Consider the following 21467-nt stretch of genomic DNA (forward strand, 5'->3'; position numbering starts at 1 on the left):
GTGTTGTGTTTCAAATGGGGCTCAACATGCAAGACTGAAGGCGTTATGCCATATGTTCATTGTTCATCAGCACACAGAGGAGAATATAAGCAGGCATAAATGTCTACATGTGTTTGTGCCAGGGACTAAATTATTGAAAAGGTTCCGCATTTTTTCCAAGATTAGTCAAAATCAGGGCCAGGTTATCCATAGGCCAACAATATGGTGAAATTTTCAATTCACCATATTGATTTGCTTATCGCTTCACCTGGTGCACTGTATTTTGTTCTTATAGCTCGGCCTGGGCCGAGCTGTGCTGTGCCAACTGCAGCTGAAAATGTTATAGGACCTTTATGCCTATTGTGTTCTGCTGTGTTCGGGGACATTCGTACCCACGACTAGGGGGGAACAAAACATTATCTACATTAATCCGGCCCTGCAGGTCAAAATGTAAAAAAAAAAGAAAAGGCTAAATCTATAAGCTCACAACTGTGTGTGAGCTTATAGACTGGCTATTTTTAATTGCTGGAGCTGAAAATGGTCAAATTGATTTTGATGCTGTATTAACTTATTTTGCTGGAGACCCCATGGACCCCATGAGACCCTTCATGAACCCCTGAGGGTCCCTGGAGTCTGGACCCCACTTTGAGCTCCTTTTTAAGCTATTGCTCAATCAAACTGCACTTTTGCAAACCCTGAGATTGAATCCAAAAGACTACTTAGTACTTACTGAGAACCTTACAGGGCTGCATTCGATAATGTGATGCATGCACACGTTATTTTTTTGGCAGATTTAAATGTCCCAAATTGAAATTAAACTGTAAATCTTCTTGTTAGATTAAGAGTGAAGACAATTAATTTAAGGAGCATAGTTGGTTACAATTATAGTCACATTAACTGCAGAGAGCTTCTGAGGACATCCTGGGCATTCCATGGGCACAAGGAGTAGTGTAGGCAATACTAGGCATCCTACTGTAAGTTCGAAACCCCCTCCAACAACCAGTCCGTGGGTATGTCCTAGGCTGGACCACCAGAGGAAACAATTTCCCAGTCCATTCCTGCATTGCCACCAAGGGGCGGCAAGGGCCCATAATCCACCCACTGATGTTCCGACAGTGGACGGACACACTGCTAGAAGGCCAGGTCTGATGCCTCTCTTCCCGGTAGCTGCTCATAGGAAAGGGACACCTGGCAGCATCGGCTGTCCATATACTCCATCAAGTATATACTCAAGCAAGTGTAGCCCCCAGCCAAGACCCAGCCCGCAACAGCCCTGCCAATCGGGCTCAGCCCTATTGCCACGGCAGGTTGCGCGTTGGTCTGGCGAGTGGGAGCCCCGGGTTCAATCCCTGCTTCCGCGTAATGCTACTATCTGGCGTATGCATCTATTTTTATGGTTGAACCAAACTAAACTAAACTAAACTAAACTAAACTAAACTAAACTAAACTAAACTAAACTAAACTAAACTAAACTAAACTAAACTAAACTAAACTAAACTAAACTAAACTAAAACAAAACAAAAAACATTGCATGGATGCACCTGGGACGTATCCTCAGTGATGTACTGTATCCCAAGGTCAACGGGTTTCGGGTCTCTCGAACATCATACCCCTCACTCAGGCGACCCAGCCGGGGTGATCAAGTCCCGACTTACGTCCCACTAGCTACCCTCAATCCACTAGGGCAAAACCAGGGAATGTAATAATATAAATGAGCAAGCTTGTTGCTTTCTATTACTGTATTAATACTTCAAAATCACATATTAAGTGCATAGAGAGCAACTGCTGATGGCTGTACAGTACAGTACAGTACAGTACAGTACAGTACAGTACAGTACACTACAGTACAGTACAGTACAGTACAGTACAGTACAGTACAGTACAGTACAGTACAGTACAGTACAGTACAGTACAGTACAGTACAGTGAAATGTATTTGTAATATTGTGAAAGAAGGAATGACCTACAATCTGGGAACTTTGCTACTTTGGTACTTTCTAGGGCCTAGATTATATACCAATTTAGCCCCAAAAACCTGTGACTGATGTGTACTATTTGTATGTGTAGTTATGTTATCATCTGTCTGAGGTCGACTAATCACACCTGATCTGATCTGACCCTTATATGCCTAATTGTAGTAATTGCCTATAGACGAATTCAGAAACGGGCCTCATGGTCGCTGCAAACGTATTTCCTGTAGGCAGAGCCGACATAGCTGCGGTGTAAACCCGCACCTCTTCTACTACAGTGAATGGTAGAGATGTTAGTCTGCTCAAACGTTACTCTTTTACCTGCTTTTTACTAACACTAACTTTACCAAGATGGGTAACCCTTCATTTTACGGTACGGTAATTACCAGGTAACTACCAGGTAACTACCCGGTAGAGCAGTTTATTAACTCATTAAGATGCTGATTCTACAAATGCCTTCTAAATTGGTAGTTCTCACATTTTGATAAAAAATAAATAAAAAACAGAAATAGCAGAAGTGACGTACGATGAGCTTGTACATCTGCTATTTTTGAATAGCCGACGCACAATGATCACATGATCGAAATGCATTCATGACAGCATAGTATAATATTATATTATATTATATACTGTTACATTATCTTCAGAAAACATATTTGATCTCTTTACTGTTTATTTACTTAGAGTGAAGTCATTCATTATAATTATAACATCACATTCATTCATATCATATTCCTCACCTTGTATGGAGGTCGTTTAAACAAAGACTTCTGTTCTCCACCAACCAGCATCACCTTCACCTCTGGTAGACTCTGATGTTCTCCTGACGCACGCACGCACGCACGCACGCACGCACGCACGCACGCACGCACGCACGCACGCACACACGCACGCACGCACGCACGCGCACGCACGCGCACGCACGCACGCAAACGCACACACACACGCACACGCACACACAATTATTGATGCTTTAATACAGAGGTTCCCAACCACTGGTACGCGGGACAACAGGGGACATGTCCCACTGGTAGGCGAGACATGTCCCACTGGTACCCACTGGTACACGAGACATGTCCCACTGGTACACGAGACATGTCCCACTGGTACGTTAGAAGGGAATCCCAAGTTTTCCCGACGGTGAATCTCTAACCGTGCGTCACCAGGATCAATGATATAACATTGTGTTGTGATATAATAATATAGCAGCAGGTCGGCTACTTGAGGCCAGTCGACTGTCTTCTGTGTTTTGGTATGATGTGAGACCGTGACATCAATGCTGTTTACATTAATGTTTTAGTTTGTTTATTTACACATTATCTTTTCTATTAATATGTGGGATTCACACACGCAGGCATATGATATTGCTGCTGTAAAGTGACCAGAGACACCTTGGGGTGATTTTAAATAAAAAATAAAGTGAAAGTGGAATGATAGCGTATATACAGTACATCTCAACAATATAAACGTACAGAAACTCTGTGTGTCTGTTTGCTCTACACTTCTTCTGCTATGAAAACACGTAGCCACGTCTTGGACTGCTCAGTGGAGATCCAAACATCAGTGTAATAAGAATCACTCACACCTGGGCCTTACCCAACGCTGGCGACTGGTCTGTCCTAAAGATAATGTCCAGGTCACAGTAAGGCCTTATATACCCAACGCTGGCGACTGGTCTGTCCTAAAGATAATGTCCAGGTTCACAGTAAGGCCTTATATACCCAACGCTGGCAGTACGACTGGTCTGTCTTAAAGATAATGTCCAGGTCACAGTAAGGCCTTATATACCCAACGCTGGCAGTACAACTGGTCTGTCTTAAAGATAATGTCCAGGTCACAGTAAGGCCTTATATACCCAACGCTGGCGACTGGTCTGTCCTAAAGATAATGTCCAGGTCACAGTAAGGCCTTATATACCCAACGCTGGCAGTACGACTGGTCTGTCTTAAAGATAATGTCCAGGTCACAGTAAGGCCTTTTATACCCAACGCTGGCAGTACAACTGGTCTGTCTTAAAGATAATGTCCAGGTCACAGTAAGGCCTTTTATACCCAACGCTAGTACGACTGGTCTGTCTTAAAGATAATGTCCAGGTCACAGTAAGGCCTTTTATACCCAACGCTGGCAGTACGACTGGTCTGTCTTAAAGATAATGTCCAGGTCACAGTAAGGCCTTTTATACCCAACGCTGGCAGTACGACTGGTCTGTCTTAAAGATAATGTCCAGGTCACAGTAAGGCCTTATATACCCAACGCTGGCAGTATAACTGGTCTGTCTTAAAGATAATGTCCAGGTCACAGTAAGGCCTTATATACCCAACGCTGGCAGTACGACTGGTCTGTCTTAAAGATAATGTCCAGGTCACAGTAAGGCTGTGACCTGGACAGGAAATATGTTGGGTGGAGAGAGATGCTCTCGATACGATAGAGAACTATCTCTCTCGCTCTCTCTGTCTGTCTCTCTCTCACTGTCTCTCTCACTCTCTCTGTCTCTCTCTGTCTCTCTCTCTCTCTCTCTCTCTCTCTCTCTCTCTCTCTCTCTCTCTCTCTCTCTGCTGTCTGTCAGTAATCAGGATACATCATCAAACTAGCTCCACTGCATTCCCATGGCCTTCATTATGACTTATGAGTTCGCATGAAATGCAGACCAGCCATGGTCTGCATTTCATTTTTCAGTGGACATTTTTGCGTTTGATGTTCCTAAACTGGAATGAGCGAGCAGGCAGGCTCTGTTAGCTCAATGGTAAAAAAAAGTTTCAGCAAGAGAAACCGTGTTCAAACCGATGGTATAAATTACATAGTGCAGCTTTTAAACAGTTTCACTTTCAAAATGTTTCCAAAATAGTAATAGCATATCTGAAAGCAACATATTGTCAACTTGTATGTAAACTATTTTTCTATATGTTTGAGCGACACTGTTGTAGGACAAAGTAGGACATGTATTTATGAAGAAATCTTTTTTTTTCATTTTTATCCCACGATTTTTCAACCCATTTTTTTCACCCAGTGTCAATTATCTAATCACTCCCTCTGCCAACCTGGGGAGAGCAAAGGACTGACCTCATGCTTCCTTCAATGCATGAGGAGTCCAAGCCGCTTTTCACCTGACAGGTGATAGTTTCCCCAGCCGGACGTAGCGTGTGGAAGGAACACGTTATTCTGACCAGTTCCTTTCCCCTCCATCAGGAGCATCGGCTGGCCAGGGGGAGGCAGTATAGAGACCAGGATTACTGGATGTTTTTTGTGAGGGTACCTACCCTAGAGGACACGGGGAGAACATGTGAGGGTACCTACCCCAGAACATGTGAGGGTACCTACCCTAGGCTAGGGGACATGGGTAGAACATGTGAGGGTACCTACCCTAGGCTAGGGGACACGGGGAGAACATGTGAGGGTACCTACCCTAGGCTAGGGGGCACGGGGAGAACATGTGAGGGTACCTACCCTATAGGCTAGGGGACACGGGGAGAACATGTGAGGGTATACTTACCCTAGGGGACACGGGGAGAACATGTGAGGGTACCTACCCTATAGGCTAGGGGACACGGGGAGAACATGTGAGGGTACCTACCCTAGGCTAGGGGACACGGGGAGAACATGTGAGGGTACCTACCCTATAGGCTAGGGGACACGGGGAGAACATGTGAGGGTATACTTACCCTAGGGGACACGGGGAGAACATGCAACCCCGCCTCGGGTATGGGCACTGAGGACAAATAGAACATGACAAATCATGTTCTATTTGTCCGCAATTTGTTACTGGGCATTTAGTACTGATTCAGTTCTACCTGCTTCGTTCCGCCTCTCATCAAGCTCAGCCAATCATTGGGAGAAGGCTGTCCACCTGAGCACTATTTAAGAACTGCTATCAGCTGTGTGCGTTAGTAGTGTGTTTGAAAATTGACTGTGAGTACGTCGCGACACCCCACATAGGTGATTTCATCCACCCCACATAGGTGATTTCATCCACCCCACATAGGTGATTTCATCCACCCCACATATGTGATTTCATCCACCCCACATAGGTGATTTCATCCACCCCACACAGGTGATTTCATCCACCCCACATAGGTGATTTCATCCACCCCACATAGGTGATTTCATCCACCCCACATATGTGATTTCATCCACCCCACCTATGTGATTTCATCCACCCCACATAGGTGATTTCATCCACCCCACATAGGTGATTTCATCCACCCCACATAGGTGATTTCATCCACCCCACATAGGTGATTTCATCCACCCCACATAGGTGATTTCATCCACCCCACATATGTGATTTCATCCACCCCACCTATGTGATTTCATCCACCCCACCTATGTGATTTCATCCACCCCACATAGGTGATTTCATCCACCCCACATATGTGATTTCATCCACCCCACATATGTGATTTCATCCACCCCACCTATGTGATTTCATCCACCCCACATAGGTGATTTCATCCACCCCACATAGGTGATTTCATCCACCCCACATAGGTGATTTCATCCACCCCACATAGGTGATTTCATCCACCCCACTTTTGACCACCCGACTGACGGTTTTTTTGCTTGTTTTTTTCCACTTGGACGTCAGCAACAACTCAGTTTCCTCTATTATATGAAAGCCTTTTATTGGCCCATGTAAGATTGATTGAACGGCAACGGAGCCATTTTTGCCTAGCCAAAGCATGCCTACCTGGGAATTTTGGCCGCAAATTGGCTAAAATAGAACAAAATAAATAAATGAAACACATAAATTCGGCGTGCGGCCGCCCCCCGTAAGGTGGGGTGTACTTAAAGTTAGGTTAAGAGTATTGTTTTTTTTTAAAGGTTTATTTATTGATAATGCAGACATCATCATTATTCAAAACAATGAATTACAGAATCATGATTTCCTTTTTTTTTTTTTTTTTTTAACAAGACAAGACAAACTCAAAAGAAAAAGACAAAAAACAGCAAAAAACAAACCCACCCCAACCCCAGAAAGGTAAACTACACAGATCTCATTACTCTGTATTGTACACAACACCACTTGACAACAACTCGGATAAATAAATAAAAATAACAATATAAATAAAACAAAATCAACCCAGAGGAGATATTGACGGTAGAACCTCAAAGAACCTACCCCATATTTTTTCAAAAGTAGCAGGCTTTCTCCTTACATTGTACAGTATCTTTTCAGGAGTACAGTATGATGAAAGCTCATTCAGCCAGTGTCTCTGTGAAGGTGAGTTTACAGATTTCCAATTAACCAAGATGATTTTCTTCGCAGCTGTACTGGCGAGTAACACAAAATACTCTTTATAATAATTTGTGTTGATCAACGTAACGTCACCCAGTAACCAAATTCTTGGATCATGTGGTATTTCAACCTCTATGATATCAGAGACAGTAGACATGATGAACTTCCAGTAATCAATCAGAAGTGGGCAGCTCCATAACATATGTAATAGGCAGCCTTCTGTTATCTTACATCTTTGGCACATAGGGGAAATGCTCCTATCAATCTTGTGTAACCTGAGTGGGGTAAAGTAAGTCCTGTGAAAAATGTTAAACTGCATCTGTCTATGTTTGGTGGAAATCAGAACCCTCTGAGCCCTAGTTAAGAGTATTGTTGATTGTTTATTGATTTGCACCATGCAGGGCATATTTTCTGTGTCGGTTTAAGTTTAAAGTCATCTCTTGAAATATATCCATTTATACATTTATATTTACTTTGGTTGGGAATCCGTTAAAATACCATATATTGCAGTAAATCATGGTTGTCTAAAGAGTTTTGGCTTTTAAATGTAAATTGCACGTGAACTCTTTAAAAATAACCTTATCAAAGGGCAGAAAATAAACAACGGTTCACTTTTCAGTCGCAATCCTTTATTCCCCCGAGACCTACAAGGATTGTAACAAATACACAGAACACAATGTTACCTGTACCCTTGGTATTCCCTAGGATCTAACACAATGTTACCTGTACCCTTGGTATTCCCTAGGATCTAACACAATGTTACCTGTACCCGTGGTATTCCCTAGGATCTAACACAATGTTACCTGTACCCTTGGTATTCCCTCTAGGATCGAACACAATGTTACCTGTACCGTTGGTATTCCCTAGGATCTAACACAATGTTACCTGTACCCTTGGTATTCCCTAGGATCTAACACAATGTTACCTGTACCCTTGGTATTCCCTAGGATCTAACACAATGTTACCTGTACCCTTGGTATTCCCTAGGATCTAACACAATGTTACCTGTACCCTTGGTATTCCCTAGGATCTAACACAATGTTACCTGTACCCTTGTTATTCCCTAGGATCTAACACAATGTTACCATGTACCCTTGGTATTCCCTAGGATCTAACACAATGTTACCTGTACCCTTGGTATTCCCTCTAGAATCTAACACAATGTTACCTGTACCCTTGGTATTCTCTAGGATCTAACACAATGTTACCTGTACCCTTGGTATTCCCTAGGATCTAACACAATGTTATCTGTACCCTTGGTATTCCCTCTAGGATCTAACACAATGTTACCTGTACCCTTGGTATTCCCTAGGATCTAACACAATCTGGACGAGTAATATCAAAAAATGTGTTTTACAAAAGTCGGCCTCCTGGTGGCGCTATAAAAGGCAGATGCGGAAAATGCAGGTCAAAGGTTTGTCCTTGGTCTCTAGGGAGTGTGCATGCAACGTTTCACGCAGATCGGTGCAGTTTTAGGTAAAAAATGTGAAAAGCTGCCTCATGGTGGCGCTATAACAGGCCGTTCTGGAAAATGCGGGCAGAGGTTCATCGTTGGCATCCAGGGAGTGTGTGTACAAAGTTTGGCATCGACCGGGTTAACGGTGCCGGAGATTAGCTGGTAACGGACGGACGGAAGGACGGACGGACACACACACATGGACGGAGTGCAAAACATACTCTCTCCCCATGCCTTCGGCCTGGTGGAGACAACAAAGTAACTTGCTTTCAAATAAGTCAGGACACTGTCAAAGTGCACGTGGTCAGGTAGGACACCTACTGGACAACAAGAGGTACTGCATAAATCTCAAAGGAAAACTATAGGAGTCCCAGACATGTCCTCTCCATTATAGTTATAGAGTGACCAGACGTGTCCCTTTGCGTGGGACAGCCCCTAAGGCATCCCACAAACTGAGATCCTGTCCCACATTGTGACATGGCAGGCATCAGTGTTCAAACTGAGACCCTGTCCCACATTGTGACTGACAGGCATCAGTGTTCAAACTGAGACCCTGTCCCACATTGTGACATGGCAGCCATCAGTGTTCAAACTGAGACCCTGTCCCACATTGTGACTGACAGGCATCAGTGTTCAAACTGAGACCCTGTCCCACATTGTGACTGACAGGCATCAGTGTTCAAACTGAGACCCTGTCCCACATTGTGACTGACAGGCATCAGTGTTCAAACTGAGACCCTGTCCCACATTGTGACTGACAGGCATCAGTGTTCAAACTGAGACCCTGTCCCACATTGTGACTGACAGGCATGAGTGTTCAAACTGAGACCCTGTCCCACATTGTGACTGACAGGCATCAGTGTTCAAACTGAGACCCTGTCCCACATTGTGACATGGCAGCCATCAGTGTTCAAACTGAGACCCTGTCCCACATTGTGACTGACAGGCATCAGTGTTCAAACTGAGACCCTGTCCCACATTGTGACTGACAGGCATCAGTGTTCAAACTGAGACCCTGTCCCACATTGTGACTGACAGGCATCAGTGTTCAAACTGAGACCCTGTCCCACATTGTGACTGACAGGCATTAGTGTTCAAACTCAGACCCTGTCCCACATTGTGACTGACAGGCATCAGTGTTCAAACTGACACCCTGTCCCACATTGTGACTGACAGGCATCAGTGTTCAAACTGAGACCCTGTCCCACATTGTGACTGACAGTCAAATGCTCTAATAGTTAGTCCCCTGGGTAATAGTTGTCTTTCTGTTGTAAATCTCTCTCATTGTCTCTTTTCCTGCAAGATGTGTTTTTAAGCCTGTTAAAATAACATGATAAATATCCCCTACCCCTCTAGACTACAGTAATGAAGTCGGCCATACCATCCATGAACAAAATTAGTATTTTAAAACAAAATGTGAGACACCAGAGAGGTTTAATAACATGATGGCCAAGATTAGGCCTATATGGTCGAATATGACATCAAGGTATTTACAGTAAGTCCCTTAAAGTCATTTACAGTAATAATTCATTATACTGTGGTGTTAATGTAGCAGTAAAACATGTTTAAACGTGGATGAGGTTGAATATTGTCCATCTGAAGCTAATTTGACCTTTTGACCTGTTTGTGTCCAATTAATAATGTTCCCTGATGAAAACAGACACATTTACACCTAATAATTGACATCTAATCATTTTAGTGTTTATAATTTATAACTGAACAAATCTGTGTGTATTAATTATTGGTATAGACTATAGATAGTAAACATAGTTTAGTAAAATAGAACAGAATAATGTCCAGTATTGTCTTGACATAAAATAAGTGATTTATTCCCTGATAGATTACAGTTTACATTAATATGCAGGATGGATGCTACAGACAACATAAAACATTAATATACAGGATGGATGCTACAGACAACATAAAACATCAATATACAGGATGGATGCTACAGACAACATAAAACGTCAATCAATCAATCAAACTTTATTTATAAAGGGGACTGAAATATGCAAATATTTGTCAGCTGGACGATATATCGGTCAGGCCCTAGTTTAGTTTAGTTTAGAGGCATTTCCTTCTGTACTTAAACCTGAAAACAACGTATAGAAATATATACATGGTAAAATACATTTCAATACAACAAATGAATCAAGACAAATAAACATGAACCTAAACTGATCAACCAATCTGTTCAACTCAAAGTAAAGTTTTAGTGATCTGATTTGAATAGATTGTCAGTACACTGAAAAGAACAACAATGCTCATCACTACTAGTTGTGAGCTTGTAGATCTGCTATTCATCCGCGTGACACCGGTGTGTGCAACAAAGTACAACTCAAGCCTAATGAAGTTTTCATCTATGAAACATCTTCATCTCTCACACTCGTCACATCACCAGTGTCTGCCTGGCTGGGAGGAGCTATGCTCATGGTGTCATGTCCTGAAGAGGGCGCTATTGGTCCAGGATATCTGTTCAGCCAATCTGAGACCTTGGCAGAAGGTGTGTCACCACTCACTGCAACACAAGACAACAAACACACCACCACACATTTACAATTAGAATAAAATCACTGTCACTGCAACACAAGACAACACAACACACCACACATTTACAATTAGAATAAAAACACAAACCCTCACATTTTGTTCTAAAAGGTGGTATGGCCGACTTACTGGTAGGCCTACTGTAGCCTAGGGGATATTTCTCATGTTAGCCTATTATTATAACAGGCTTAAAGAAACAACGAGAGAGCTTTACAACAGAAAGCCAACTATTAGAGGACTGACTATTAATTAGGGCATTTGAACACTGATGCCTGTCAGTCACAATGTGGGACAGGGTCTCAGTTTGAACACTGATGCCTGCTAGTCACAATGTGGGACAGGGTCTCAGTTTGAACACTGATACCTGCCAGTCACACTGTGGGACAGGGTCTCAGTTTGAACACTGATGCCTGTCAGTCACACTGGGACAGGGTCTCAGTTTGAACACTGATGCCTGCCAGTCACAATGTGGGACAGGGTCTCAGTTTGAACACTGATACCTGCCAGTCACAATGTGGGACAGGGTCTCAATTTGAACACTGATGCCTGCTAGTCACAATGTGGGACAGGGTCTCAGTTTGAACACTGATGCCTGCTAGTCACAATGTGGGACAGGGTCTCAATTTGAACACTGATGCCTGCCAGTCACAATGTGGGACAGGGTCTCAGTTTGAACACTGATGCCTGCCAGTCACAATGTGGGACAGGGTCTCAATTTGAACACTGATGCCTGCCATGTCACAATGTGGGACAGACAGGGTCTCAGTTTGAACACTGATGTCTGTCAGTCACAATGTGGGACAGGGTCTCAATTTGAACCCTGATGCCTGCCATGTCACAATGTGGGACAGGGTCTCAGTATGTGGGACAGGGTCTCAGTTTGTGGGACGCCTGAAAAGTCTTGGAAATGAGGGACTCCACGCAACGGCCGGGGGACATCTGGTCACCCTAAATGTTCATCTCAGAGCAGCCTACTAATCATTCTTTAATGAAAATGCATCCAATCTTGTTATTTTATTAAATGCACAAACACACATTTTAGTAAGTAATGTGTGTCCACATAAGAGGACAACAGTAAGACTCACTACTTGGTTCTTGTGGCTCCGTCATCACAAACGTCAACATCGTCTCGATCAGCTCCTCCTCTCTCTTCTTCCATTCTTCTGCTGTTAGAGTTTTAACTCCTGTCAGTCTCTCAAACAGAGTCTTCTGTCGTGTCTCCTTGTCACAATATCAACAGGAAAGAGAGGGAACATTGTAATTAGTGAAAAAGCACAAATATCATCCCGATATATCAGATAGATGGTATATATCAATCATCAGTACTTAAATCTTCCTATATAAAAACCACAATGGAAAAATATGATCAATTGCATTTTAATTTGTAACCAAAGCTCTTAGTTATCAACAAAGTGTTATGCTATGTTGATTAATGTAATACATAGACCACAATGGAAACACTTACATCAGTCTCTGCCTGGCTTGAAACGACACTCATGGTGTCAAATCCTGAAGCGAGAGTTCCTCCACTCACTGGAACACAAGACAACAGACAGCAACACATTTACACTGACAATATAAACACACTCACTGGAACACAAGACAACAGACAGCAACACATTTACACTGACAATATAAACACACTCACTGGAAGGAACACAAGACAACAGACAGCAACATATTTACACTGACAATATAAACACACTCACTAGAACACAAGACAACAGAAAGCAACACATTTACACTGACAATATAAACACACTCACTAGAACACAAGACAACAGACAGCAACACATTTACACTGACAATATAAACACACTCACTAGAACACAAGAAAACAGACAGCAACACATTTTCACTGACGACATGAACCATGATGTCATTTTGAGCGTGACCTCAACTTCCACGCAAAAGTTCACTACAAAAGTTCAGTCATTTTATACACATGCACACACAAACACACACGGGCACGATTACATAATCATTGATTATTTGTTTCCTAAATTAATGCCATAAGTAGTCTGGCTGTGTGTTTTATAACTATTGAACCAATAAAAAGTATTAACAGCTGTGACTAAATAATTACTACCCATTGAAACACAGCCTCTTTTTATTTCCTGAAAAGTAATATTATTGGACATACAGTACAGGTTTCCATCTGACAGTGATGACATCATGATGTAAACAGGATATTGATACTCGCTACTCGGAGGAAGGCAAACCATGCTGTTCCTTCTCCTGACAGCTGGCAGGGTTGGTTCTTCTGGCCCCGTCACCACAGACTGAAAATACAATGAAACATAAAGTAAAGATAAAGAACTTAAATGTTTGATTAATGTCAGACTAAAGTTTCATCTATGAAACATCTTCCTCTCTCACACTTACATCAGCATCAGTGAAGGTTGGAGCTCCACTGGCGGTGTCATATCCTGAAGAGCGAGTTCCTCCACTCACTGGAACACAAGACAACAGACAGCAACACATTTACACTGACAATATAAACACACTCACTGGAACACAAGACAACAGACAGCAACACATTTACACTGACAATATAAACACACTCACTGGAACACAAGACAACAGACAGCAACACATTTACACTGACAATATAAACACACTCACTGGAACACAAGACAACAGATAGCAACACATTTACACTGACAATATAAACACACTCACTGGAACACAAGACAACAGACAGCAACACATTTACACTGACAATATAAACACACTCACTGGAACACAAGACAACAGACAGCAACACATTTACACTGACAATATAAACACACTCACTGGAAGGAACACAAGACAACAGACAGCAACATATTTACACTGACAATATAAACACACTCACTAGAACACAAGACAACAGACAGCAACACATTTACACTGACAATATAAACACACTCACTAGAACACAAGACAACAGACAGCAACACATTTACACTGACAATATAAACACACTCACTAGAACACAAGAAAACAGACAGCAACACATTTTCACTGACGACATGAACCATGATGTCATTTTGACCGTGACCTTAACTTCCACGCAAAAGTTCACTACAAAAGTTCAGTCATTTTATACACATGCACACACAAACACACACGGGCACGATTACATAATCATTGATTATTTGTTTCCTAAATGAATGCCATAAGTAGTCTGGCTGTGTGTTTTATAACTATCGAACCAATAAAAAGTATTAACAACAGCTGTGACTAAATAATTACTACCCATTGAAACACAGCCTCTTTTTATTTCCTGAAAAGTTATATTATTGGACATACAGTACAGGTTTCCATCTGACAGTGATGACATCATGATGTAAACAGGATATTGATACTCACTACTCGGAGGAAGGCAAACCTTGCTGTTCCTTCTCCTGACAGCTGGCAGGGTTGATTCTTCTAGCCCCGTCACCACAGACTGAAAATACAATGAAACATAAAGTAAAGATAAAGAACTTAAATGTTTGATTAATGTCAGACTAAAGTTTCATCTATGAAACATCTTCCTCTCTCACACTTACATCAGCATCAGTGAAGGTTGGAGCTCCACTGGCGGTGTCATATCCTGAAGAGCGAGTTCCTCCACTCACTGGAACACAAGACAACAGACAGCAACACATTTACACTGACAATATAAACACACTCACTGGAACACAAGACAACAGACAGCAACACATTTACACTGACAATATAAACACACTCACTGGAACACAAGACAACAGACAACAACACATTTACACTGACAATATAAACACACTCACTGGAACACAAGACAACAGACAGCAACACGTTTACACTGACAATATAAACACACTCACTGGAACACAAGACAACAGACAGCAACACATTTACACTGACAATATAAACACTCACTGGAACACAAGACAACAGACAGCAACACATTTACACTGACAATATAAACACACTCACTGGAACACAAGACAACAGACAGCAACACATTTACACTGACAATATAAACACACTCACTGGAACACAAGACAACAGACAGCAACACATTTACACTGACAATATAAACACTCACTGGAACACAAGACAACAGACAGCAACACATTTACACTGACAATATAAACACACTCACTGGAACACAAGACAACAGACAGCAACACATTTACACTGACAATATAAACACACTCACTGGAACACAAGACAACAGACAGCAACACATTTACACTGACAATATAAACACACTCACTGGAACACAAGACAACAGACAGCAACACATTTACACTGACAATATAAACACACTCACTGGAACACAAGACAACAGACAGCAACACATTTACACTGACAATATAAACACACTCACTGGAACACAAGACAACAGACAGCAACACATTTACACTGACAATATAAAATTAAAAACAACTGGATGTGAAAACCCTACATGACACTGTTCCTCTTGACCTCTTACACACAAAAGGTCATCACACGCACGCACGAACGCGCGCACGTGCGTGCACACACGCGCGCATGCAAGCAAACACGCAGGAACAATGCCAATATGCTGCAGACAGGATATTGATACTCACAGTCACTACTCTGAGGAAGGTGATCCATGCTGTTCCTTCTCCTGACAGCTGGCAGGGTTGGTTCTTCTGGCTCCGTCGTCACAGACCTCCTCATCCTCTCTATCATCTCCTGCTCTCTCTTCTTCCATTGTTCTTCTGTTCTTCCTCTCAGTCTTTTAATGAGTGTCATCTGTCCAAAGTGTCCTCTGTCCCTCGTCACCATGTCTTCTATTTTCTCTATCAGCTCTGTGACTTCTGAAATGTCCCACTTGACACCATGCAGAACATGGTACCTGTAGCCACATTTCTCCAGGATCCACCTCAGAGGTTCTCCTTCAGCCTCGATGTACTCCTCAACACGTCTCCCTCCCAGCCAGTATCCCCACGTGAACAGAACCAGAGCGCGTCTCCAGACTCTGTCCCCCAGCAGCTCCATGTGTTCCTCCACTGATCTCCTGTCAGCTTCACAGAAACTGGACTCGACATCGACAGTCACCAGGACAGCGTGGGGTCCAGGAGAACACAGAGTCACACCGTGTAGAAGGACGTCTTTGGTCTTCTGTGATGGAGGTGTAGTCGACCAGTCTGGACAGTTCACCACACTCACTGTTCTGTCAGCAACTCGTCTCTGTTGTCTGACACATTCTGTCAGTTTAGTCTGGGTTTTAAACTCCTGGAATATGAAGTTTACTGTATGTTAGTCATAATAATCAAAACATTCACTCTATTCTGTCCTCACTGGAGTTGCTCTTAAATCTTAACAGAAATTAACTCACTGAATGTATTATTCTCATTTTCTTTGTCTAACAGTGACAGTAATATGGGATTAATATTGTGCCATAATCTGAATTCTGGAACTGAAAGTGTTTGAAAGCTGTTAATTTGACATTCTATCTTCGCCACAGGATATGTTCATTGCAGTTTATTAACTCTTTAAGATGCTGATTCTACAAATACCTTCTAAATTGGTAGTTCTCACATTATGAAGATAAAAAATAAATAAAAAAATCACACCCGTGTGAACTGAGTGGTGTAAGGTCTTATATAGCCTGATCAGCTGTGGTCTGACGTAATGAAATCACACCCGGGTGAACTGGGTGACCGTAGCAACCATGCTCATTTTTTGAGCACAGACAGACAGACACGTATACAAAGCCAGTCGTAGGAGTGGTTTACACCACTCAAAAATAGAAATAGCAGAAGTGACACACAATGAGCTTGTACATCTGCTATTTTTATTCGCCGACACACAAATCTCAAATGACGTCACAGATGCTTTCCTGTTCATTTGGAGATGAACATGTGTGTATTGATCACTGACACTTCACTGATCACATGATAAATTAACATTCATGACAGCAGATATATATAATATATATATATATATATATATATATATATATATATATATATAGTATAGTATAATATTTTATTATATACTGTTACATTATCTTCAGAAAACATATTTGATTTCTTTACTGTTTATTAACTTAGAGTGAAGTCATTCATATAATATTACTCACCTTGAATAAAGTTTGTTTAAACACAACATCCTGCAGTATGATATCTCCAGCTCTGCTTCTCTGATCCTGTTCTCCACCAACCAGCATCACCTTCACCTCTGGTAGACTCTGATGTTCTCCTGACGCACGCACACACACATTATTGATGCTTTAATGCATGCAGAGGTTCCCAACCACTGGTACGCGGGACATGTCCCACTGGTACTCGGGACATGTCCCCACAGGTACTCGGGACATGTCCTCACAGGTACTCGGGACATGTCCCCACAGGTACTCGGGACATGTCCCCACAGGTACTCGGGACATGTCCCCACAGGTACTCGGGACATGTCCCCCCCCCCCCCCCCCCCCCCCACACACACACACACACACACACACACACACACACACACACACACACACACACACACACACACACACACACACACACACACACACACACACACACACACACACACACACACACACACACACACACACACACACACACACACACACACACACACACACACGTTAGAAGGGAATCCCAAGTTTTCCCGACGGTGAATCTCTAACCGTGCGTCACCAGGATCAATGATATAACATTGTGTTGTGATATAATAATATAGCAGCAGGTCGGCTACTTGAGGCCAGTCGTGTTTTGGTAGATGATGTGAGACCGTGACATCAATGCTGTTTAAACTAATGTTTTTGTTTGTTTATTTACACATTATCTTTTCTATTAATATGTGGGATTCACACACACACACACACACACACACACACACACACACACACACACACACACACACACACACACACACACACACACACACACACACACACACACACACACACACACACACACACACACACACACACACACACACACACACACACACACACACACACACACACACACACACACACCTTCAAACAGAGCTTTCAGAGCAGTTCTTTGTCTCTGTGTCTTGGTCATCAATGTGTGGACATGTTCCTCTCTGATCTTCTTCCTCTCTGAAACATCTCCACCATCTTCATAGTGTCCACCTCTGTTTCCTGCCACCATCTCCTCCATCTTCTGCAGCAGCTCTGTGACCTGAGTGTCATCTGTCTTCTGATTGTTGAAGACATGGTACCTGTTCCCACATGTGTCAACAAGCCAGCGGAGGTCTTCTCCTTCAGCCTCGATGTGCTGCTCGATGCTTCTGTCTCCCAGACGGTCTCCATGGGTGAACAGGACTATAGCATGACTCCACACGCTCTGTAACAGAAGGGTCATGTGTTCCTCTACTGCTACTCTCTGTGCTTTGGTGAATGCTTCACGAAGAGTAACGACCAGAAGGACAGCATGTGGTCCAGGAGGACAGAGAGACACACTGTCCTGGATCTCCAGTTTGTCCATCTCTGAGGTGTCCTGTAGTGGACGGTTGTAGAACCAGCCTGGTGAGTCCACCACTGTCACATGTCTCCCTGCTACGCTACCCTGTCTCACCTCACACTGTGTTGACCTCTGACCTTTCTGACTAACTTTTAAACCACTTCCTCCCAGAATGGTGTTTCCTGCTGAACTCTTCCCAGATTTCTCCTGTCCCAAGAGCAGAATCCTGAGGTCAGTCAGTCCTGTCAGAGAAAACATTGTTTACTTTCACTTTGACAGCTTCTTATTTAAAAACTGGAGACATTATTATTTCATAATTCATCGCACTACAAATAGCAAAAATATATCAGATCTACAAGCTCACAATTAACACAATATGTTGTGTTGTGAGCTTGTAGATCTGTTTGGGAATGTTCCCCTACTGTGTAATGACATGCCCATATTAGGAATGATTAAAGAACCAGGATACAATGTCCAGGAAATTATATGTTGTTCTTAATATCTAATAATCTAAACTGCAGAAAGGTGTGTTCAGTGTACAGTTCAGTACAAATTCCACCAGGAGACATCATAGAATAATAATGTACGAAAATTACTACTTAGACTGTGTGTGTGTGTGTGTGTGTGTGTGTGTACCAGTATCTTTTGGAAGTCCAGTGGTTCGTTTCAGAGAGTCTGTCCTCCTTTGTTCTGCTCTTCTGCTGATAGTTCTCTCCTTCTCCTTCAGTTCCTCTGAGACGTGTTCTTCTGTCTCATAGTGACCACCACTACTCTTCACCATCTGATCTATCTTCTCCATCAGCTGTGTGACCTGACTACCATCTCCTCTGTCACTGATGTTAAGAACATGGAAGCGACCTTCACATTTCTCAGTGAGATATCTTAAGTCAGGGTTAGATCTAATGAGATCAGGTCTCATGTTGGTTTTATCAGCTACAGTGAACACCATAATAGCACGTTTCCACACTCGGTCACTGAGAAGAAGACTCACATGCTCCTCCGCTATATATGTTCCTACATGACAGATATGTTCCAATGGCAGCACTAGGACAAAGGCATGTGGTCCTGGAGGACACAGACTCACACTCTTTTGGATTTCTAACTGGGTCAGTTTTGGGGTCAGATCTAGGGGCGAATTAGACACCCATCCTGGAGTGTCGACCACACTGACCTGTCTCCCTGACACTAATTCTTGTCTCATGACACTCTTAGTTGTGTTTGTTTTAAAACCATCTCTGCCCAGGATGAGGTTTCCTACTGAACTCTTTCCACTGGGTCCACCTTCCCACCTTCTTCCCCCGATCAGAACAATCCTCAGTTCTGACGGCTCGCTGTTCTTCCCTGGTTGGAGAAATAAACATAATATTCATAAAAATCACAGATGTGACTAAACCAGTATCAGTTTAACACCATACTACATAATCCCCTTTTTTATAGCTCAAGCTTTCAACCAACATTTCTCCTCAGTCTGTACTCCTACATCTGATCCCTATGTTCTCACCAATACACAACCTTGCCACAGCACATTCTCTTTCAGGAGAATTACTCCTGTTGAAGTCCTGAATGCAATTAAGGACCTCAAAGTCTGCAGCAGTCCTGGCTTAGATGGCGTCGAAGCCAAATTTCTCAAACTTGCTCAACACATTCTCATGTACCCTCTCTGCAACCTTTTTAATTTATCTCTTTCAACCCATGACATACCCTCCATCTGGAAATGGTCACGTATCACCCCACTCTACAAAGCAGGTAATCAACTTGATCCCAACAACTACAGACCAATTTCAATTATCTGTTCAATAGCAAAAGTTTTCGAAAGATGAATTTACAATCAACTGTCCAATTATCTTTCCAAATACAACATTCTCTCACCTGTTCAATCTGGTTTTCGTCCAAATCATTCTACAACTACTGCTCTACTGAAACTCACCAATGACATACACTCTGCCTCTGCTAATCGGAAACTCACTGGTGCAATCTTTATTGATCTAACCAAGGCATTTGATCTAGTTGACCACTACCTCCTACTAGACAAACGCCACTCTATTGGCATGTCACGTAATGCCTTACTCTGGTTCAACTCCTATTTGCACAATAGAAAACACTGTGTTGTCATTCAGGACAGTAAATCCGATCTAGCAGTACAGGAACGTGGTGTGCCACAGGGCTCAACCCTAGGCCCACTTCTATTCTCCATCTTTATTAATGATCTTCCCTCAATTTTCTCTGGTTGTAACGTTCAACTCTACGCTGATGATACTGTCATATACACTTCACAAACTAACTTTTCACAAACTCTGTCGACATTGCAACTACATTTTAATTATCTTGAATCATGGCTTGTATCTAATAAATTACTTATCAACAAAACCAAAACAAACACTATGCTCTTCGGGACTAATCAAAACATTAAAGCACAAACTAACAATCATTCATTAAATATATCCTGTCTTGATGGTACACAACTGGACAGAGTTGAACAATGCAAATATCTTGGTCTCTGGCTCGATTCAAATCTATCATTTAAATGTCATATAGATAACATTGTCCGGAAAATCAACTTTAGTACTGGTGTTCTATATCATAATAGAAACTGTTTTTCTTTTACAGTAAGAAAAAAACTAGTTCAACAACTCATACTACCAATTCTTGACTATGCATATGTAGTTTATCAGACTGCCACTAAAACAAACCTTCTTCCCTTGAACTCAGTATATAACCGTTTATGCAGATTTGTCCTTGACTGCCCATATTTGACCCACCACTGTACCTTGTATGAAAACCTCAACTTACCATCTCCCACCTCAAGAAGACAGCAGCACTGGCTGCAGTTCATCTTTAAATGCATTCATTTCAATT

General features: G+C 42.4%; 1 protein-coding gene across 1 annotated transcript; it reads right to left on the reverse strand.

The window, feature by feature from the left end:
• Positions 1-10504: 10504 nt before the first annotated feature.
• On the reverse strand, positions 10505-19570 carry LOC306915228 (uncharacterized protein). The gene is made up of 11 exons (XM_079492509.1): positions 19248-19570; positions 18161-18853; positions 17252-17370; positions 15750-16401; positions 14721-14788; positions 14539-14617; positions 13570-13637; positions 13328-13466; positions 12650-12717; positions 12270-12405; positions 10505-11155 (listed from the first exon to the last, which is right to left on the reverse strand). Exons 1-11 carry the CDS (start codon positions 19558-19560, stop codon positions 10998-11000), a joined length of 2493 nt encoding a protein of 830 aa, XP_079348635.1. The 5' UTR covers positions 19561-19570; the 3' UTR covers positions 10505-10997.
• Between the last annotated feature and the right edge of the window lie 1897 nt (positions 19571-21467).

The sequence above is a fragment of the Electrona antarctica genome, assembly GCF_951216825.1.
Source record: "Electrona antarctica genome assembly, chromosome: 22".
NCBI lineage: Eukaryota > Metazoa > Chordata > Actinopteri > Myctophiformes > Myctophidae > Electrona > Electrona antarctica.

Coding starts and splice junctions, on each gene's coding strand:
- LOC306915228 (XM_079492509.1), bottom strand. CDS start 19,560: ATGGTGTTCACTGTAGCTGATAAAACCAACATGAGACCTGATCTCATT. Junction 17,371..18,160: donor TCTGAAAGCTCTGTTTGAAG/GTGTGTGTGTGT, acceptor TGCGTGCGTCAG/GAGAACATCAGAGTCTACCA. Junction 12,406..12,649: donor CAAGCCAGGCAGAGACTGAT/GTAAGTGTTTCC, acceptor TATTGTGACAAG/GAGACACGACAGAAGACTCT.